This window comes from Oryzias latipes, chromosome 16, assembly GCF_053564925.1.
Source record: "Oryzias latipes strain Hd-rR chromosome 16, Olatipes_Hd-rR_3.1".
Taxonomy (NCBI): Eukaryota; Metazoa; Chordata; class Actinopteri; order Beloniformes; family Adrianichthyidae; genus Oryzias; species Oryzias latipes.
The window spans coordinates 26,412,855-26,436,341 of record NC_136252.1 but is presented as its reverse complement, the minus strand read 5'-3'; the positions used below and the strand labels follow the sequence as shown (position 1 = coordinate 26,436,341).

General features: G+C 37.2%; 1 protein-coding gene across 1 annotated transcript in view; it reads right to left on the bottom strand.

Moving 5' to 3' along the window:
• grik3 (glutamate ionotropic receptor kainate type subunit 3) overlaps positions 1 to 23,487 on the bottom strand; it is a 159,312-nt gene that overhangs the window by 50,523 nt on the left and 85,302 nt on the right. Inside the window, exons 9-13 of the mRNA XM_020710304.3 lie at positions 22,120 to 22,233; positions 18,121 to 18,324; positions 12,170 to 12,393; positions 8,225 to 8,343; positions 2,146 to 2,363 (exon numbers count right to left, since the gene is read on the bottom strand). Coding sequence (XP_020565963.1) covers positions 2,146 to 2,363; positions 8,225 to 8,343; positions 12,170 to 12,393; positions 18,121 to 18,324; positions 22,120 to 22,233 — 879 coding nt within the window. The remainder of the gene's footprint in view (positions 1 to 2,145; positions 2,364 to 8,224; positions 8,344 to 12,169; positions 12,394 to 18,120; positions 18,325 to 22,119; positions 22,234 to 23,487) is intronic.

Genomic DNA, 23,487 nt, shown 5'->3' with positions numbered 1-23,487 from the left:
CGTCCTGAAACTCTCAGAAAAGTTGCTAGTGTACATCTAAAGTAAACGTAAACTTAAAATGATTTAACCCTTTTTCCCTTGAAATGTAGAGCAGAAAATGTTGATCCAAGCAAGCATGTGAACATTTGAGCAATAATTCTGACCTCATACGTGTACTTTTAATTTATTTTTATGGAATTTAAATCCCTTATTAGATGAAATGCAGATGTACTATAAGATATGTTTTATTAATATATTGAAACAGGCATTGTAGCATGTAAAACATCTGATGTTTTGGGATCCATTTTGTTGATGCATTTCTCATAGTAAACATACATTTTTTGGCTTTGAACACCGTGCCTTATGCGTTGCAACAACTTTGTTCTTTAGAGTTCTTTAGGTCTAAATTGAACATGAGACAATGATTGTGGTATTAAAAAAATGTACCCTCTTTGTGGGGTTTCAGTAAACCCATTGATGAATTTTACAAGTTTTGCATGAAACGGGTCCTTTTGTTCACAAAGATTGTTCAACATCAGCAATATTTGCCATCTGCCTGCAGCTAGCTGCCAGCTTGTCATGCATTAATATCAAAGACAGCCAACGTCCACACCTAAACAAATGCAGACAAACTCTGTCTCCCTGCTGCTTTTCTTCAGGCTTTGTTCCTGAAAAATTCATTATTGAGTAATATAAAACTTGGAAAATGCTGACTGCAATTAGTTCACTAACTTCGATATGTATGTGCTTTGATCTATTTGCCAAACCTAGCTTAATGCTACAATTTGATTGGTTGAAATTCCCTAAAAAAAAAAGAATTTGGGTAAAAAAAAAAGACAAATTTTTAAATGTCCAATTGGAAACATTTACCTGGAATGACCCATAAATTTACCCAACTTTTACATGCTAAAAGCCAAGGTGCTTTCCCATGAATCTTTAAATCAGGGATGCCCAAACTTCCACCTTTTATTAGCCTAAAAGAGAAAAATATAATTGAGACCAGTGGCAAACAGCAATTTTCTTCATGCTTTGAAAAGTGTGTGAAAAATGGAGCCGTCATTCCTCGCAAATAATGGCTCTTGTGCAGTTTTGTGCTGCTGATGGCCAGTAAAAGCAACTTTGCTGTTTCTAAAATTCAGTTAGCAATTTGCTATCTTTTTATACTCTTTATCCTAAACAGCATAGACATCTATAGTGTAAGTAATTTAGAATGTAGGATTTTTTTTTTAATATAAGCAATTTAAAAGAACAAACAAATTCAGCGCCAACATCTAATATTTATGCACCCGAAGACAAAGTTTGGAGCCATAGAAAGTGGAGCAGATGTGCCCTGGGAGGTTTCGTTTTTTTTCTTTTACTATGGAATTGCATGAACTTTCAGGGTTATCCTCAATTTCAAAATATGTTTTCATACTGTTATCAAGTCTATGAAGACTCATTTATCCAGGTCGATTCCATCATAGTAGTAGGTTTAGGGGCTGTCAATTGACAAAGCCTTTTGGATAAGAGGTGAAACGTCTTCTAACTTTAAAAACTAAGTACAGATCACAGCCCCTAAACCTACTATACTGTTATTAAGTGTGAAGGAATTTGTTTTATTATTATCATTGCTTAAATGTATTTGTGTAAATGTATGTTTAAATGTTAACTTAGATTGACCTCTTCTGAAAACAGTTCTGTGTGTTTGTTCATCTGCTTCTCATCCCAGCAAGGAAGAGAGGGGGTTTTACGACACACTGTCCTTAGCTGATAAGGAATACTGTTTGAACTCAGAATCCAACCAAAAGGGTCATTTGACGACACCCCTTAATGAACTTTTTCTCTTTGTCTTGAAAATGTTACCTCTTTCTTGTGTTCTTAATAAAAGCAGCACGAGTAGAGGCAGACCTTTGAGAAGAGAAGCGTGGTAGACGTTTTCTGTCACTCTTGCTCCTCTCCCTCGTGCATGAAAAACTTGATTCTTGTTGTGGTTTATTGTTTATAATTGTGTTTTTTTTTAATGTCTAGATGCATTTATCTGACATTAAGCTAAAAATCCACAGCAAAGAAAGCAAACTGAGTTTAAAGTAAAAATTTAGAATTTACAATTTGCCTTAGTTCGGATTTGTGCAGTTTAATATTTTTAGCCAGTTTGGTCAAAACTATATATTTTTTCTCGTCGCTTACCTTGAAGAAAGACATGGTTGCACCGTCTTTGATTACACCATATTCAATCTTTGTCTGCTTGGCAATATCATCGGCTGAGTCGACCGGTGTGTCCATTCTTTCCACAGTGAGAAAAGCAGCTAAATTTGCAGTGTACGATGATATGATGATGAGGGTGAAGAACCACCATATCCCACCAATGATCCTGGTTGACAGGGCTTTGGGCATCAATTCTGAGCCTGTAACACAAAGACAAAGAAAAATAGATGTAACTGTGTGTTTCTTTGTGTATAAGACAGTATTATGAAACCTGAAACACAAAATTTTGATTTTTTTTGTTAGTTCTCTTGCAGATGGTTTCTGTCTGTAATTTTGTGAAGGGTAATTAATTTAGATTTGGATTGTGTCTTCAGTTCATGGAAGAATTTGACCTATTCACACGCACACTGTCGATTTTTGAAATTCCTATGTATAACAGGTTTGCAAGCTTTTTTTTTTTACTGCAGCTTAAGAATTTTACATTTTAAAAAAATATATAAGGTATATATTTTTTTTTATTCGTATTTTTTTAATTCTGTAAATTTACAACTAAACCAAATAATGAATCTATAGATTTTATTGGAGTTTTTTTACATGAAATTTTAGACCTCCAAAAAAGGGTCTGTGCATTTGGTTCAATGTTGACTTCAGCCTAATTTTTAACTGACAGTAAAAAATAAAAGTTTTCTAGAAAAAAAATAAATAATGAAAAAGAGTCACCACTGCTTGTATAAACTATATAAAAAACGTCAGATACAGTACAATGTCTTGGCAGAAGGACACAACACCTCTGCATCAGCCTTGACTTTGAGTGGTCCTCAGTCGAGTACTGCCGCTTTTACAATGGCTCACTGACTAGTGTAAAATTTACTTTATACCTCATCTCTGACAACCTTTAAAACACCCTTGTGCTTCTTAAACTCTGTTACTTTACCAAGAAGATTTATGAGAGCAATTCTGAGTGAGAGTAACAAGGCTACAGAAAGGGTGGTCAGCCCTTTAACCCCTCACACCAAATTTGGTTGAATTTGTCCTTTGAGGTTTGATTCTCCTCTACATGGTTACAAACAAGGCAAGACGTTAATGTTCCTTAATTTACCAGATGGACTAGATCCAGATGAATTCCTAAATTTAACCAATTTAGGAAGTGTAATGTTATATTACATTGCACACAACAGACAGGGAATAGTGTGCAACACTCCACTAGAAAACTCCAAAATATTCAAAAAGCAGATTATTCAGAGGGTTCCAGGGAGATGTAATAGTGTCAATACGTACAGAAGAGCTCATTTCTTGTAAACTGGGAGAATCTGGATGTTCTGGTCTTCGGGGAATCTTTATTCCCACAATAACTTGTCACCTTATAATAAAATGTCTGCACAAATCCATCAACATAATTTCCGGATTTAACACTCTATCTACAGGCTTACCTTTCAGAGCCAGAACCTTTTTTCAGCTCATGAGTATGAGGAATAGACTTTTTTTAAAGTCATGGACAAATGCAACTCACGTTTGACAAGGTAGGAACCTCTGCAGCAAATGGAGTGTTAATATCTTACAAACGTATTCGGTTTCATTGGTGAAAATCATGTTTTAATATTTTCTGGTAGCATTTTTCTGATAATGGAAAAAATTGATCTTAAAGTTAAGTTTTCAGAGTATTTCTTTATTCAAATTGATGTGAATCAGGAGCCGATACAAAAATACTAGTGATTTAATATAAATAGCAAAAAAAAAAAAGGCATGTGTGATGGACAAGTTAATACGGCAAACCACAAGCTCCGTGCCCTGCTCCATTCGGATGCACTCACTTGTAGACGACTAGATTCACGCAAGTCTTTTTTTTTTTTCTTGACCGAGCTGGCATCTGGCTCCAAACTGTACGGGTGGATCTCTCCAATATTGCTTGCCACCGCTAATGTTAGGTTGGGAATGTGAGGGGCCGTAAGCTAGCAGGAAGGATGATGGGATATCAGCGGACCCTTACTCCATGCAAACAGTATCCCCCGTAACTCAGACTTAAATTTCTTTTGTCTTTTTTTTTTTTTAAACTTGTCCTTTCCAACAGCTGGGCAGACAGATGAGAGCTGAGGGCCTCTTGTGTTGGACATATTTTACTTTTTAGCTTTTAAGTGAAATAAAATGTTTTTCTGTGCTGTGATATTTTGTAGTTTTACTTTTGATAAGATAAATGAACGATGCACTATGTGCTTTATCCTGCAGTTGTAGACTTGTTTAACCATCATACATGTTTGCTAAAGTGAAATAAAGTTTTTTTAAAAAGAGTATGCAATGTACCCGAGCATAAATTTTGATGCTTCTTCTGTTTTTGTAAAACAATTAAATACACGATCCTACAGTGGTAATAACACACAATAAAAGAAATTGTGTTTCAAGCAGAGTCAGACTGACGTCACACGTAAGAAAAACATGTAACATTATTTATTCAAGGCTTTACATACAATAGCATTTTATAGAAATAGCCACCTTTCTATTCTGATGGATTCTGTGTGTGAGACAGTGAGATGAAGCTACAATTTCAAAGTGCTCACATAAAAGTTGTCATTTACTTGTGTTTGACCTCACGCACAGGAAAGTGCCAGCAGAGAGCATTGTGCATGAGAAAGAAAAAAATAAATCACTACTGATCACATCTGCTGGATCAAAAGACACATTAAAGGAAAGACTTTTTAGATAAATCTATAAATCTCCAAAATATTCTGCTTTGAACCTTTTCTGGTTAACATTTAACACAGTTTCAGGTAATTGAATTATTTACAGATACCTTTATTTGCTTTACATTTAAGATTCTCCTCTTTAAACTGCAAATCATAAGGGTTTAAAGCAAAACAGAAAAGTGATTTATTGAAAATGATCAGACTTGTTTGTTGTGAACAGAAAACCCAACTGAGACGCCCAGGAAAACCATCTAAAGAAGACAAAAAGTGTTTGCTTTTGCACCTCCTCATACTTTATGTTCTTTCTGTTGTCTCTGACACCTTCCTCCCACAGACAAGCTGGAAGCGTACATTATTTATTTATTTTTATTTTTTGATTTCCTCAAACCCATCCATTTGCATTTTAAACGCGTCAAGGAAATGGCTTCCGCTTCTGCTGCTGTCACCGCAGCTGGCTGACAAGCAAGGGATCTCTGTTAATGTGACACCGACAAAATATACACCTCTCTGCAGGCACCTCTGTGCAGCGTGTGCTACAAGGCACTATAGCTCAAATGGGTGTCACTGAAATCCAACATCAGTGTCAGTTTAAAGTCAGACACATCGTATGTTAATAGCCAAGTTATTTTTAAGCACTTGGTTAGTTGCATGACTTTTTCTAAATTTAGCAAAATCGTGCAGAAAACTAAAAAAATGTACAGGTAATGCGCAAGTGGTCATATAAAAAAACAAATGTAACAAGGTCTTTACGTTAGTTTTGATATTGCGGTGTGAAAAATGGCTTTCAGGGAACTATGAATAAGAGCTGATTAGCAGCAGCTTGAGTCTGCGACTGCAAATGAGAAACAGCGGAGCTCAGGCATTTACAAACAACCCTGTGTGGCGTGTTATGAATTGAAATTGAAATTTCTCTCCTGTTTGGTTTAATAATATACACTACTAACTAGCTCATTTTGTTTTGATGCGCTCTTCCCTTCGTCTTCCAGCACACTCATATTTCTTTGCATGCAGCAGCAAATTGGCAGAGCTGCGACGTGGTTTCACAACAGTGCTGCTGAATTTCTGGGGTTAATGAATTGCTGAATGTGTTTGCGGTCCCTGTGGGCAAAGATCTGCTGCAGAGTCTCACTAAGCCCTCTTGCTTTGTCTTGTTATGGTGAGGTTAAACATTTTGTACATTTTTTTGCCCATTTCCGTTTCTTTACAGACAACTTCATTATATAATTTCTGACCCTTCAATTGCGCTCCCCACTATCAGGGAGTCCCAGTGAGTAGAAACCAACTCCACATTTTAGTCAGAACAAACACATTTTAAGTTTAGTTATATTCTTCATATTTGATGGATTTATTTTTTTAAGAATCTATAAATCACACTTGTCCTGGTTAGCATTTATCTATGTAAATCACACAAGCTTAGCACAAAAAATAAACTTACAACCAAACTTGTGTTTTACTTGTAACAGTGCGTCTTGTTAGTAAATCTTGAGCTGCATTCACACCGAATGCGATTCACGCATCGGGGACATCTAGTTTCAATGTTAAGTCAATTTACAGACGTGATCTGAGGTGCTATGGCGCAATTTGAGCATGGGGCACAGCGCGTCAGTATGGCAGCAGTGCGTTTTGAGTGTTGTGGTGCGATTTAAGCATCAGGTGCGGCAGATCCAGAGTTCAAATATTTGTCAACCAATCAGGGATTCAGCTTGAAGCACGAGACTTTTTCAGAGACTCGATCAGCGGTTAGAATCCATTTCAATATGGCTGATTGATGCGAGTATTCTCCTCCTGAACATCCATCCATTTTCTTAACCCCCTGTTTGCTGGAGCCCGTCCTGGCAACTGTTGGGTGAAAGTGGGTACGCCGGCCCTGGGGCGGCTGGCTGGTCGGTGGACAGAAAGCGACTGCAGCGTGGAGAGGCAGCCATCTCAGTCCTCCTGAATCTAATGATATTTTTCTATTTTCATTGAGACACTAATAAAAACATCCTCTAGTTTTATTTTTATTTTTTCACATTTTTCCTCTCTTGGACTTATGCAGGACAGCAAGCCTTTAAACTGGGTCACAGAGACACAGAAGGAGCTGCGGAAAACGGGCGTGATTCAGATGTGATAGCTCCTCCCACACGAGTCTGGGGCGTCAAGCTTATGAACACACTTGGACAAGCGTCGACCAGCAAATCTGACCCACATCAAAAGAGAGGTGTCTGACTCAAATCTGATGCTCGAATCGCATTCGGTGTGAACACAGCTTTATGCTTCCTGTTCAATTTAACATAATTTACAAGAAACTTAGTTATGGAGGCATTTACCCATAGAGTTTGTACTGAATCATCTCAGTTATCAATAAAAAGCTTTTGCTTTCATTGACTTTTGTCTCCATTAAAAAATAAGCAATAAGCCAACCTGATCCTGAAACAAGGTTAGAGCTGCTCAAAGGCCATTTCACCCTCCTAAATTCTATAGGTGATCTTTGATAAACCCCCTTTTATTGTGCAAGGCACTTTTTTGGGGGAGTTTGGAGACATTGGATCAGGTTGCAGAATCTTATCTCAGTGCATTTCTGCATTTAAATTGTCTCCAATAATGACAAGTCTGTTTTTTTCCAGTGAGGGAAAGAAAATCGCCTTTTTTGCTGAATGTCCCTGACACTCACCATCATATCAGAATGAGAATCAAAATCACCTTTATTGGTATTGCTCTGCTACAACAACATTTGAAATATGAAATAAAGCTTTCAGTTGAAGGCTAAGTTTGGCTTGAAGTTGTTCTGTCGTACAGGTGACATCCAGACACCTACTGACCACATTAGCACGGTTTGTGCCCAGTTTTACCAACTATTTGTCTCATTGTCAGCAGTTGTAGACACTAGAGGCTAAAAACCAGTCAAAATACTTACATAAACTACATTTGATAAAAGTCCAAATTCATATCAGACACCTTTATTAAGCCTGTGGTTAATTAAAGACAAAAATTCTTCAGCAACATTTAAATTACATTTAAAACATCAAGGGCAATTGAAATTACTGACTGCCATTTCCAGTTTCTCACAAGCTGACATGCAATTCCTTTACATCCTGAAAGCTAAATACAATCTTGTTGATGAGGAAATATATTTTTAATATAAATATATAATAATTACTTTATAAGATTCTTTGCTAATGTCACCATGCCCAGGATTTATATAACTAATCAAATTGGAAACGATCATGAGCTTGTTGGTTAAATATCCTGAAAGGAGGAGCCGGTGACACGTTCAAATGACAGAAATGCTGACTTAAGTCTGCAAGTTCTTGGCCTCAATTGTCAAACTGGTGGCATTAGACTTAAAAACAAAACAAAACAAAAAAACACCAAAACCTCTTCTTCAGAAGCTTTGCCCATACCTTGTTGCATCAAGGAGCTGACTCCAAACCAAAAGCTGTTGAGGAGGGTGAAGTTGTTCTCCACCACATCTGATCCTGGATTACAGGGATGGGCATCGTACCATTCATAAGGGCTAAACCTAGCAAATGGGGAGAAATGGATGGAACAACATATTAGGTCTTTCCAAATCAAACACTAATATTTCTTCATAAAAATAGATTTTATAAACTTCTCAACTTAAAAATTGTTCTTTTATAGCCATTTTAAATTCGATTTATAGATTTGACTGAGTAACCACAGCTGTAAACAGTCAGAAAACTGTCACAATAGAAGTCTTTCCTTATCTTTTTTACATTCAATTTTTGTGTGCCACCTTAGTTAATAGTTTATGTGTGCATTTGTTTTGTTTACATAGTTAGGTTATTTATTATTTGTTTACTTAAGCATTACCGATTAAAACATTTTTACAAAATTCAACATACTCATAACTGATCCCAGTATGAATACAGTTTTTTCTAAAAAACATTCAATGTTACTATTATAATCAAAGGTGACCACAGAGGCTGAAAAATGCATAATTTAGAAGAGATGAAACATCATGTTTGAGAGTGTGAGGGGTAAAAGTCTTCAAGTCATACAGACCCATAAAACATGCATCTCTCCACATCTTTGCCATTTAACGTGACATCTGCAGAACCTGCCGTGCACCTTTACTGCAAAAGTCATTTTCGCAGGCAAACGCTGAGATAAAACGTGTTAAATGTCACTTCAATTCTGACTTTAAATGTATTTCTAACTCTCTTTTTCTATCTGGCTCCTTATTCTGATGATAACAAGAACCATGAGCTCATACTCCAGGTACCTTTGCTGGAAAATATGCTGAGAAGGTAAAAGAAAGGAAAAAAAAGACAGTTTCCACAAAACAAAATTAAAAAAGAAAACTGGTGTTTGTTTTTTCGTTCTTCAGGAGAGAATAATTCTTAAGAAGCGACATTAAATAAGATTCATAGTTTTGAAGGGATTGATGGAGTCAAATCTAATTACATATACTGCAGACATACTTCCTAATGTTTCATTATCCTGTTTTTATTACACACTCAAGAGGACCGAAGATTAATCATAAAAACTGTCTCTGCTGCCTTTTCCAGTCATTATTCAAATTTTGTATTTTTAAAAAAAAGCAACAACTACGCTGAAGAAACAGACACATTTGATTTTGTTTTGGTTTTTATTTTTATTTACCTGCAACACAAATATTTGCACTCACCGGAAATGGCCTTGAACAGCTGTTGTGCAAATATTTTATTTGCTACCTCTTAAAAGAAATCCTTCAGCCTAATTTTGCACTTGAATGTTAAAACGAAAGCCTTGGCCAGTTAATAATATGATTGCAAAGGTAGAGAAGCGGAGACTGCCAAAATACACATGAACGGGCTTTAAATGAGTCACAAATGATTTGAGTGCAGTTTTTACTGAGACAGTGTAACCGCTCTGATTCATCACTCTTGGTTTCTCAGCTAATTTCTAAAAAGGTTGTGCTGTCAAGCACAGACATCAGCTTGCATCACGGCGCATCCTTACAACAATGCAGCCTACACACAGAGAGAGCGATCTGGAAATAACTTATCTCAACGCAGCAAAGAGTATTAACAAAGAACACAGTCAATGTTAGTGCGTCTCAGCCACAGTTCAGAACATGTTGTGTAACAGGTGAATATGTGTTTATTTTTTACTTTTTCGTCTCATAATGACAGGAGCAACCATAAATTGGAAGGACTCATTGGTCACTATGTCATACAATTGTCTCCACATATCTATCGATTATAGTCCAACTACAATCATCATTTGATTTATTGTTAAAGGGTTACCATTTTTATCCAATATAATAATTAAAAAAAAGTCATTTTCTAGGACATAATTTCTGCAGAGCGGCAGGAGTTCTTTAGAAATTCGCATTTGGGTTGTAGGCAGGGCCGTTGGTGCAGAGTAAGCCTACCTTCATTTCCTATTATCCCCTTTTTTCCTTTTTTACACTTTTGCCCACTAGCTTACACCCCCTCATACCCACAAATTAACATGAGCGGTGGAACAAAAATGGTGAGCAGTATTGAGGCAATCCAACCATGCAGTTTTGAGCCAAATGCCAGGTCAGACGAGGAAAACTAAGACTTTTGTGGATCAATTTATCTGCAAGTTTGCAGGGAGCTTGTGGCTTGCCGTAGTATGTCACAGCTATTTCCAACAGCATTTTTTTCATCTGCTCTTCTATGATTTGTATAAAGAAACACTTAGAAATGCGATGTTAACTTTATTTTATATATGTCCTCCACCACGAGAAAAATGCCACAAGAACATGTTGAAAACCCAACTTTGATCAGAATGGGACTTGAAACCTCACAAATGAACAGCCATTGCTGTCAAATTCTTTACTGTCCTTGCAGAACCCTTCATGTTTTGATTGCTCTTTTCACTGACAGATATATTTGAATCTATGCATCATCATATTTAAATGAAAAGATGTTCTGATAAACAAACAAAAAGGTTTTCTATGACTACCCAATCTATAGCTTCAATCAAATACAGTCATCTGCTGTATTTTCCAAAGACAGTTTGTTTTTGTATAAACAATCCTTTTTCAAAAGCAGGGCGCCTATATTTAATAAAATGATGCTTTAGTTTCACAGCATACGGGAAAAAAAATCCATCATTTTGTCAGCCTTTTCCAGTGATGCACTGTGGGAAAGCCATTTTGGGTTTAAACAACTATTGTGCAGCAATAAATGTTAAGAAAGGTAATTTATATTAAGGTTCTAATCCTGCTGTGCAAATTCGAGAGAGAAAAAAATATATATTTTTATTCATCATATCAAGCCAGCAGTGTCTAAATGTTTGATGTACAATTTAAATGTAATTTTGAAAGCTGAATTTAGGCAAACAAAATTAAAAACTTTTTCTTGTTTTTGTTCAAATATTAACTATACGCAAGCATGTGTTTGTGTTTTGCTATACTTTTTCTTTTTTTGGTTGCACGGGTTTGTTTATATGTTAAGACAGAGTAATAATGAATGTGAAGCACAGAATTTAAAAACCCAGGCCTGCAACTGCTGAGAAAATGACATTGAATTCAAAGTCAACCCATTCTGCTTGAAGTAGCCTTCTGACTATCCTTTTTTCCTTTAAAGGAACTTTATTGATACCCCTTTGGCCCCCTTTTACTTTCAGACTGGCTTTCAAAAACTAACTGGAACAGTTTAAGATCATTTTGTTCTCCTCTGAAGCCACTCCAGAGTTAGTTTAGTCTCACAACAACAAATGAGGAGAGAAGGGTGCAGCTGTTTGCTCTCGAGCCTAAAGACTCTCTCCAAACTGCTGCTTTTCTGGAACGTCCTCAAACACCACTTTGCATCTGAATGGGCAGGAAATGAATAAAGTGATACTAAAAGGGATATTCATCATATTCATGACCCAAAAATAAATTTAAAAGGGATGATCATAGATCACCATCATAATTGTGAATGACTGGCTACAGCCCGAACGTCATTATTAACAGAGTATGCGAAGGATAATGATGCAATTTCACATCAGGTGTTTGAGTTCTTTATATTTATTTTTGTTTTTTGACTGTTTTATGTTTTTTTTAATCATATTTTTATTTTATTTTTATTTACAAGCATCCATGTTTGATCCAAAGATGTCACACTGAAAATTACGCAGCGAATAGAACATGCAGCTTCCCATTATTTCTTTTTCTGTTGCATTTGTCTTCCCTATTGGTTCGCTGCAGAGATCCCGTGCAGACTTAAATGCCTTCATCACTACCCACCAGCTCACACAGTATGAAAAACCGGTTTACACTCGAACCCCGGCCTGTAATAATAGCCGAGTAAATTACTGTGACGGCACCGCAAACCTGGCAGAGACAAGCAGGAAGGTCGAATTGCTCCAAAACTCATAGCTGTACTTACCTCGCAATGACAAAAAGAACACAGCTAACGCCGAGGTACGCCAGGAGGATATAGACCCAAATATCTGGAGTCATGGGGTTCAGAAAGGAGAAGAAGCCGCTGTTGGTGGAGTTGGGCTTGCGATACAGGATGCTGATGCCCATACTCATGAAGGGTTTGGAGAAGTCGATAAACTTCTCCCGTGTGTAGGTTATGGTGAGAGGAGCCACAGCCAAATCTGCTCTCTGCAGAAAAACAGAAATCATAGAGTTTATTGAATATGTTTTGTTTTTGAACTGTTTTTGACAGCTGGTTTAGGTAAAAACAAGCCTGTATCTTGAGGATCTCTAAAGCTAAGTTTGCGCCGGCCTCAGTATTACACCTTCGACCACTTCCAATAAAAAATCTATGCCGCGTAAAATGTGCTTTGTGAACGTGCGCCACATGCCCAGAGCAAACATAGCATTAATCAAACACTGTAGTTCATGCTAAAATGACATAGTATTTATCACAGATGTCCTGAACTTAAGTTGGTGGTCCTGATAGTTACCATAGTAACATTCTATTTTTTCCAATAAAATTTCAATTCAGACTTTGAAGAATGCATAAATATGGAGGAAACTTTGTGATCCACACTGTGACTGACTTAGTAAACATTTACGCTTTCATTTATTATGCATCTTAATATAAAAAGCTCATTGGCTGAAAATGAGAGGAGGTCACATGACAAATAGGTCATGCAAGGCACGTCTGAGAACGAGCAGATAAGTTCCAGTCACCCAGTGTAGGTTTATTACTACATATCCTGAAGGTTACAGTTTTTTTAATGCCCCTCACCCACGCTCACTCGGCTCCGAGCAGCTCTACATGAGGCCTGGACAGGAGGTTAATGAAAGCAGCTGCTTGGTTCGTGCTCCGATACCTCTCTCCTTCGAAGAAACAACACAACTCACAAAGGGAGGCTGTCTTTGCTCGCTACACTCCAAACAGTGGGAGAGTAACGGCTCTTGCAGAAACAAGTTCACTGGTGCATTTTCACCCCATTCAGTTACTTCACAAGTTAGTTTCAGAACTTTGATGCAAAACAATAGGAATAACTTCAGCAAGAATAAAATAAATGCACGTTCATGGCTGAACCTCGATGTGCAAGATGTGCACCAACATTCATGCATCATGTTTGTGCATCATAAATCATAAATCTTACTGTAAAGACTGATTATTTCTCTATTCAAATCGTGACTCGAACATTTGAAAAAAGAAAAAAATGCTGTTTGAAAAAGAGCGTAGTTGTGATTTAGAAAAGTCACTGGGCAGGCCACCAGCTCCTTGCTCCGCCACATTCTGATGTTAGACATAGGATTCTTTGTTTTCCTCTTCTGTCTCAAAAGAGTACAGCTGGATAGCTCCAACATTTTTGTTGCACCAGTAACGTTAGGTTTGGGGTGAGAGGGGCTTTGGAGAGGGGAATGGGGGGTGAAGTTGCTCCGCGTCAACGGTTCTGCCCACAATTCAGAGGTGAATTTCTAAGTAACTACTGCTGCTTTGCAGAAACTATGCCCACTTTTTTTTATTTTATTTTGGCAAAAAAATGGGACTTTAAGACTTATTTTTAGCATGAACAAAATATTCTCTTTTAGTGAAAAATGTCTCCAAAAATATTATTTAACAGCTATGCAACAGTAAACAGAGGTCAGAAAAATACTTGCATCACTTTGAATGTGGCCCCAAATGTGGTTTGCACCATGGTGGGTAAAAACGCACTGGCCTCTGAAGAGACTGAACGATGGCACAACCAGCGGATCTTGGTGTGCATCTGCTGTCTCCCTTAAACTATTCAAATTTTAACATCACACAACACTTGCTCAGTTCTTTGCTGCCAACTGCAGCTTTGAAGCAACCTGCCACTCAGCTGTAAGATCAACCAGCGTGAGATTCCAGAGATCCCTATGGTGAGCTAGCATACATGCGGCACATTCTTGCTCTGCTCCCTGCCTATGTACACAAACTGGGTCCGAGCAAGATAACCTGATAGCACCCTGCTATGAGGCACATGGCACAGGTTTTATCTGGGTTTGCAGATGGTGGGGTTTAGTGGTGCTGTCCCTCCAGACCTCATCACCTGACAACAGCCTTAAAGGATCACAATGTTTCTATGGACGTAACTGCAATTTAAACCACTAAAGCTAAAGTAAGAGCTCCAGGTTGGAGCTTGTCTCCAAGCATGCGGTGATAACATTTTTAAGCAACTATTTGTGCATGTTTGCATACAATGCTTTTATATTTTCAGCAGAATATGTGGTAATTGGACTGAACTTTAGGAATGCTGGGAAAAATGGTGTGTTGCATGATTAAAAGAGCCAACAAATACAAATATTTTTTTATGAGACCGATACTAATATTGGGGGGGAAACAATGTTGCCTTTTGTTTTACGCTGACAACAGAATCATGGCTGCTTTATTCAAAGGCACTTTGACAGATAAGATGAACACAAGTTGCTCTTGAGGGAATTGAACTCTTGTCCCTGCAGTTAAGGCTTCTTCCACTCTCCCACTGTGTCAGAAAAACTCCTTGTTCATCAACTTGAAAGCCTTCAATGCTTGCGATCAAGTAATTTTAAATAAAAGTGCCACAAATATGCTACCTGCTTATAGTCAGAGTTTCTAAAATGCATTTATTCAAGCTTCTCTCTGCCCAGACAAAGAGCGAGAGTGCTGGCTACAACCTTCCAGTGCATCTGTCGGTGCAAAGATTAATTACCATGAAACAAATGATGTGCTAAGGATGCTATTAACATTTGCATCACAGCATGATTAAAGCGATCATCTATTTTGACTAAATCAAGTTTAACAACGCGTACTGCATCATTTAACACCTTCGAAACAGTGGCCTTTGGCACAGCAGTGAGCTTTGTGACAGAGAAAATTACGGAGTTGCATGTCACACAAAGCTAAATCATTGCACCTGAGAACATGGCAGAAATCTCATTCAGATGCTCCACTGACATCTGGGTGTAAACCTTTAAAAGAACCACCAATAAGTTTCTCAGGAAACTACAAGAAAGAAAATGTGATTATAACCTTTTTATATATATATATATATATATATATATATATATATATATATATATATATATATATATATATATATATATAAAAACAGTTTCATGAAATTCAAGTGTTTTACTGTTTTCTGTGAAATTCTGGCTCAGTGCAGATATGCATGATTGATGTTTAAGGATTACATCTATATCATTATCTCCAAAAAAACATTTTTCAACCTTTGCTCCTTCTTACACTATCTAACTGACAAAGTAAAGGTAAACTTTTTCAGTAAGCAATTCTGCAGCTTATCTCTCTGTATTACAAAAAGGGGCTAGGAGTTTTTAAGTAGCCAGTAAAAAATGACCCAAATGTAAAAATGATTGTCCTTTCAATAATTAATGTAATTTTCATATTCACATATGAGAACAAAAACGAAGCATTTTGGATGTTTATTCTCTTTTTTTAAGGTTTAAAATGTATATAAATTATTTAACGTTTTGGGTTGGGTCAAAGAGACCAGATGCTACATCCTTACGGGGGGCCATGGAGCAGCGGTAGGGCGGTAGACCGATGATCATAATATTGCAGATTCGATTCCCACCTTGCAAACCCATGTGTTGAAGTGTCCTTGGGCAAGACACTGAACCCCACCCTGCCTCTGGTGGTAGGTTAGCGCCAGTGTTCGGAAGCGGGGCCGCCACCAGTGTGTGAACGTGTGTGTGAATTGTGAACGTGCGCTATATAAATAAATAAAGTTTGAGTTTGAATGTATGTGTGACTGTAAAGCACTTTGGGCCTTGTGGGTAGAAAAGCGCTATATAGGTATACAACATCTATGCCATTTCCTCAATAAACACTGTTAACTATGTTACAACAGAGTACATTGCTCATTTAATTGCTTTTGACAGTGGGCTAACTCAGTGCTGCAACATGTAGCTCCTCTGTTTTAAATCTTGATGCAGAAGTGATCTAATTGGAAGATCGCAGGTTTGGTATTAACCCATTTGTCAAAGTGTCCTAGGGTAAAGGACACGTCACACAACCATTATGTACATTTTGTGCATTTTTCGCATATGAAATTTTGGCCTTTCGGGATACATGCATGATATATGTAATTCATGAGTGTCTCATCTGTTTGTCATTCATCGATGTGCACAGATGTTTATGGAGGGTTTTGGTCATCGGTTCTTTACATGAATATTGTTTTGAGATGTTCAAAATTTTTAGTTGGTTGAGAATTACACAGTTTACACGTTGGTTATACACAACTAATACGTAAATCTTACACAATTGCGCGTGATTTTTGTGAGATACAAATTTGTGGATTTCCATGACCGTTCCACGTATGTCTAACAGTATATATTCACGCATGTACCACCGATGTATAACTTTTATATCACGTATACGGCGCATGTATCACATCAAAATTACATAATTGACGCACATATCACTAATAAATTGCATACAAACAGTGCAAAAATCACACACGGTTCATGTTCTACGTTGAATAACATGTTTTTGTGTGTTTAATTCGTTCTGTCGTTTCGATGTCTCAGATGTATATATGATACATCTGTGAAAATTTCACGTAAAGACCACAACTTCTCTCATTTTTTCCACGTATATTCACGTATGACTAATTTTCATCAGTGCAATATGTGCAAAAAATACATCTTGGCTATGTGACATGGCTTTAAGACATTAAACTGCACATTGCTCTTGGTGGTTACAAGTTAACACCAGTGTTTTTCAGTAAAACTACCATTAGTGTGTGAATGTGTGTGTGTATAGGGGAATGGGATGGTGTACAGCTTTTTTTGGCCTTCTAAGAAGGCAGTAAAGCACTATGTAAGTATAATTTTTTCATAATTCAATTGTTCCTCCAAAAATTCTGCATGGACCCAGCAAAAAAAGCTTGTTTTTTTACAAAAGAATACTGCAGTGGGAGTCCACCTTCTCCAGCCCTTTCCATTGACTCCTGCCATACAATTCCCTCCACTAAATGCCACTTAAGCTATTACAAGTTTTCAGCTGAGTACAGTGCTGACCTGATGGAGCTAAAGAGAAAGGGAGAGCAGCGACAGGGACACTTATGAAATGCCAGCAGAGAGCTGCTACCATCACTGGGACTTGAGGCTGCTTTGTGGCCATGGAAAGCTTTTAGTTTGACACATTTACAATGGCCCACTACGCCTCAGAATATGTAAAACATCACAATCACTTTTTTTAAAATCTGATGTCTACAACTTTATGAAGTTGTTTTTTTTTCTTCACTGAAAGCAACTTTTGGACATAGTTGTTCCATAAATGTAACACACAGCTTGATAGGCTCTGCCTGACCCTCACTTAATCATGCAAGCATCGTTTTGACAACACTTTCTCCGTATGCACACATACTCACCACCTACTTTATTTGGTTTAATTTCACTCAAACCATCCAATACAGAAACTGCACACAGAAATCTACTTTTGCAACACAATTTAGTTTTAAAGATTTATTACTTGAATTTCTAAAGAAAGTAAAGTAACTTACAAAACCTTTAGTTAAAACGGAATATAATTGGTAAAACTCGCTCAGCAAAATGAGGTAAAGCCTTTTGACTGGTAAAGAAAAAAACTGGTATATGAATTGTATTTGCTGCAGTTGTACCTTCCTTTAAGATTCACTGACTGTTGCCTGGCAACTCCCAAGCCAAACATTTATTTTGGTAAATAACCATTAAAAAGAGGTGAAGCAGTTTTTTGCATCTTTTTAACAAACCAGCCACTCAGTGTTAATTGGTGTGTGATGCAGGTGCTGGCAGTCGTACTTAACCATTATCAAAAGCAGACTTCATACCCATTGTGCCAAAATTATTAAAATCAGCTGCAGTGGAGCCTCACATTTACTGTTAAAGCTGCAAATAAGACAATACAGAAGAGAAACTTACATGTTCAATCAGTTCCCTTATCATGCCGTTCCACTGGCCTTTGTCATCCTGAGAGCCGTATTTCCCATCAGGCACCAGACGGATCTCATACGTGAAGCCAAGGAGGCCGGCCAACTCTTTCAGCAAGTCGATGCAGAATCCTTCAAAACGGTCGTTTCCAACAAGCGCCCTGTCAGACTTCTTAAGCATGACATATGGCTCCTCCTGCAGAGACCCAAAAGATCAAATGAGAAGCAATGGTGAGGTCAGCTTTTTCAATTTGTTTCAGCACATGCACCTAATTGAAGCAAAGTGATCTGAGCTGACGAGTCCCTGTTGCACTTAACAAATAGTGACAGCACATTCAAGGTCAGTGTGGAAACAGGGAGTGTTAAAATATGAAACAAGCTCAGTTGTGTTTATTTATTTTTTTTTACACAAAGGCACTAAATGGAAGGATTCTTGTGCCGAATTGGGACTTGAATGTAAGTGCATTGATCAGCACAGCAGTACGACCCCTTGCTACACAGGTCAGTGTCATGCCTCCAAAACAGCTCTGATGAACTGCAATGAAGAGAGATGTGCTGGAGCATCTGTGTTGTCAGTTTAAACCTCTTTGGATTGAGCCTGCTTCCCACAGATGCCATCAGACTGGAGTGTCTGTTTGTGGACTGGCTCAATACCTCAGACTGTTGTTTTTTGGGGAATATAAACACATTTATAGTTACCAGTAGTTTTTCCATCATTTATTTTTAAAGCTATATCCTTAAATGTTATATTTTTCATGTATCCTAATTTTACTTTTTTGATTACATAATATTACCTAATTAAATTCAGGAAATACATTTGAATTTACCAAATTAACCCCACAAACTAAATTGGATGTTAATACAAAAGACACAAAAGATGATTTCTTTTGGGCAGAGAGAGTGTAGGATTTAGACTACCTTTACAGTATATCACAGACTTACATTTGCGTAAAAATAACCTTTTTTTTTCTCTTCTCAGTTTCATATGATGCTACATTCACACCCGGCATGTGTTGCATTCAAGAGCATGCTATACATGGTTTCATCAATTTGCATTAAGCCTGTGGTGTTCACACCGGACAAGCATAGAGATGCTTAGCTGTTGCTTCATTGGAAGATGATGTTTAATTTCAGCAATTTAACTATTTCCGAATCTAATAAATTTTCAAGTTTCAAGACAAATGTTTGTTAATAAAATTGCAACCATACAGCACTGTGGACGTGGACCATTGCTGCAAAGCTAAAATGTAAATTACTGATTACAAAGATGCAATAAACAAACATGTTTTCAAAACTGCTTTATTCATATGCCTTTGATCTGAAAATGTAGAAAATATACACATAATGGTTGTAGAAAACATTTGCACATTTGGCTGTAGAAATTGTTTTGGAAGTTTGAATTTCTGAACAGTTACATGTTGCTTGTAGAGCAGTTTGAAATAAAAAAAATGATGCATATAGGTGCATCTCATGTTCCCATCTAAAGGCTGCCTTTTTACCAGTAGTAAACATTTTATTATAATATGATGAGCGGAGTATTATTGGTAGTAATGGTTGTGTGTTTATAAAGTCTGAATCATCTTGTCCTGTCAGGCATTGGCCTATTTGGCTGGACGGTTTTTTATAGGATAGATGACTGCCACTATTTACAGGCCTGTAACATTCTGCCTGGCTGCTCATAATTTGGTCAGTGTAAAAGCTTGATTAGGAACAGAATGCAGCAGTGAAATGGAACATGCTTATGATGCCCTCATCAGTTGTCACAATCCTCCAAGGGATCGCAGCAGAGCCTATGCCTGCAGTGACAATGACTAACACTGAATTGCTCATAAATGGCTTCCTTTATTTAGGGACTGTTACCGTTTTCCTGGCAGACAGACTAGCATATCCTGCTGTGCATTTCAAAACAAGTTGATCCATTTATTCTAAAGCAGTATTATAATTTATTGCCCCCAATAGCAAGACATGTAATTTACTAACTGAACCCGGTAGCTGAGTAATTGACTCTCTTGTGAAGGTGACCCCATTGCCTTGTTTGGTTTTCTTATGTTTTTTTTCTTCTTTAATTTAAATTATTTGTGTGCATTAAAAAAGGGCTGAAACTCAAAATCAATAACAAATGCACGGTAGAAAGCAAAAAAGGAAACCAAATGTTTAGTATAAAAATCTTAAAATAACATTCGGGTAAATAAACCAGAATAAAAAGTCCTAAAAATAGAAATTCCAGGTTTTACCTTAAATCGTGTGTTCCCCATAATGATAATGCTTTCAATACAAAATCAACTTTTTCCTTCAACTTCATGATCAAAATGTTTGTGTTGAGCAACAAAGCAATTACCATCTGTTTCTAGCCTACGTTTCTTGCTTTTTCCCCAGGATCTGGACTCAAATCAAAGAGTTTATCTCATCTCAACCCCCTCAGTCTCAGCATGGGCATGCATAAAGCAAGAGTGAGGAAGGTGGGCTCTGTGCAGAGACATTGTGGGCAATGGAGTGCAAACAATTAATGTAAGAGGAAGAAAGAAAACATTAAGTGTCTTAATCTTTTTTACAAAGTTATTACAATAACACTGTCAGACATCTTGTTCATGCGTCACTAGGAATCAGTTTGGTGCCATTTCATTAGACTAGGATGAGAAATTGATACTGAAATGGAGGTTAAAGGAATTTTAAAAACTTTGTAGCTCCCAAACTAATTTCTTCTGGAAAAAAAAAGAGCATAAGAAGTGTTCCCATGTTCCTTATAAAAATGAAATTGTAATCTAAAAATACTTATAAGACAGTTTAAGTGTAATACCCAACTTTGAAAGGTGAAAAACTGTCCGACTATGACTTTAAGTCAGCAACAGCTACTTCCGAGTACAGTAGGTCACTAATAAACCATATGTCCTTATTATATTTCTCCACTTTAACACAGAAACACACAGAGATGGCATCTGATAGGCATTAATTATGCCCCACAACAACCTCTCTTGTCATAATTATAGCTTTGTGGTCCAATATAAGCATAATAACAGTGTTTACCATTGACGTTTGAAGGGGTGTACACTGGAACGTCTTTTCCTTCACCTCCCTGATAGCTCCAAAAAGATACCAAGAGCCAGGGACAGAGTTAAGTACAAACCACTACAAATTAATGGTAATGTGAATTTGGAATAGGCATTTCCTGTGTCTGTCTTTGTGAATGTGTAATTAATGCATTCTGGTAAATGTTTGTCTTTCCTTTTTTTTTTTTTTTTTTTTGTAGCTTACTTACTTAGGTTAATTTCTGCCATTTTGTTTCATGCAGACATTTCAAAGATTAAATGTCTAGTGTGTGTGGTTAAAAGCACAGTTTGTAAAGACATTTGTGCTACAGTTTAGTTTGATGAGTAAATTACAGGTGTATTTTTAAAGGAATATTTGGAAACCTGTCAAACAATTTTCAGGTAATTTAAAAATAAAGATTTGCAAAGAAAAATTTTAAAAAAGATTTCCATTTTCTAGCCTTTATTGTAGAGAACGTATTTCTTGGGAATATTAACATTAGAAAATCAAACAAGAACAATTAAGACAATTTAAGACTTCTGAAAACACTCATCTATTGAGTGCAGAGAACCCAAAATATTGATGGATGTCTTTTGCATGAGTTTGCCGTGGCGTGGGGATGATCAGCCTGCGTAGGTCTATTGGAAGCTCAGGTTGCTTTGACAGCTGCCTTCAGGTCATCTACATTGTTGAGTCTACTAAAAACAACCCAAAGATTTTTTGGGTGTTTGGAATATGGAAGTTTACTGGTCAATCTACACAACACTATGATCTTGAACCAGTTTTTGGTATTTTTGGCAGTGTGAGCAGTAGCAGAGTCCTACTAGAGAATAAAATCAGCAATTCCGTAAAGCTTCTCATCAGAGGGCGGCATGAAGACCTTGAAATATTTCCTGGTACATGGCTGCATTGACTGTGGACTTGTTTTTTTTTTTCCTACAGGTAGGCTTCAAGTGTGACCTACCAGAATAGTGGTAATGACGAGGGAGCGGTTAGCCAGGGAATCGGTGATGTTAATGCCTTTTCGCTTTGGCACTTCTGTGATGTTAAGACCTCCAGACGCACTCCATTTCCCCACCTGTGGACGAGGAAAACTGTGCAGCTGAGTGTGCCATGTTTGCAAGTGAGTTATGACCTCAGCAGACTCCCCCCGCACCAACCATCTACTTCATGACAGGCTGAATAGACCCCTGGCAGCATTACATTACCAGTTTGGAAAAAGAGGGTGTGGTTAAGAACCTATTTGGAGGGAGCAAAGCATTGTGGGCAAAGCTTGTCAAAACAAGGTTTTGCCTTTTTTTTAAGTAAGGCATTTAAAGGGCAAATAAATGTTGGCACAAATATTGATTTACTCAAAAAACATTAACATTTGCATAGCAATAATGTTAAACTAAGCGTGTTCTAGTTAATTTCAACAAAACGGGATCGTTTTGTGAGATAGTTTTGATAGATTACTAGCTGGATTACACTGAGAGAGAAATGTTTCCACTCAATCTTGGTTTGACAACCCAAGCGATTTCAACAAATAAAAGAAGTTATACATGCATAAAGCCTTCAGGCAAACATCTCTGCACACTGTAGAGAAACACTCCGAAACATATCATTAGCACAAATAGTCCTGTGGCTGTCTGTAGTAATATCTGTTTGCAAGTCAAGCTCTCATCCAAAACCCTCCTCCGCTTCCTCCTTTACTACACACTGAGCTTTTAATATTCACTGGGGTTTGTGCTTGAGGTGGATCCATTTAGATATGTACAACGCCCCCCCCACACACACACACACTCACATGCACATAAAAATGTCTGTTAATGTCCTCCCTGCATAATCCAGAGAGAGGCATATGCTCTAATTTGAAAAGCACATTAGTTACAGCTCGTCACACAACCAAAGAGGACTCCAGGAGAGAATTTAAAAAAATGTCAAAATGCTTTCCGCTTTGCACGACTTGTTCTAATTGTACCCAATTACAATTAGCTCAATACATTAAACAGGATTAGCCAAATATTTTATTCAGAAGTTATTTAAAAAAAAAATAAAAAAACAGGAAAAAAAAAACACTAACACCAAGATTTCTTTTTACTATTTTGTTTTAACATCCCAAGGATATGCAAGTTCAGTCAAAGGAGCTCCACTGTTTATAAATCAATTGTGAGTTCAAACTTGCGTTAATATTTAATTTAATTGGATTAGAAGACAAGTAAAAGAAGAGCACATCTTAAAAAGGCTCAGACAGTTAAAGCCGATTCCACGGCGGTAAAAAAAAGGAAAATGTTGAATCATGGTTGTACGTAGGATTTGTTTGACTAATATCCCATCGAGTACTTTTTAACAA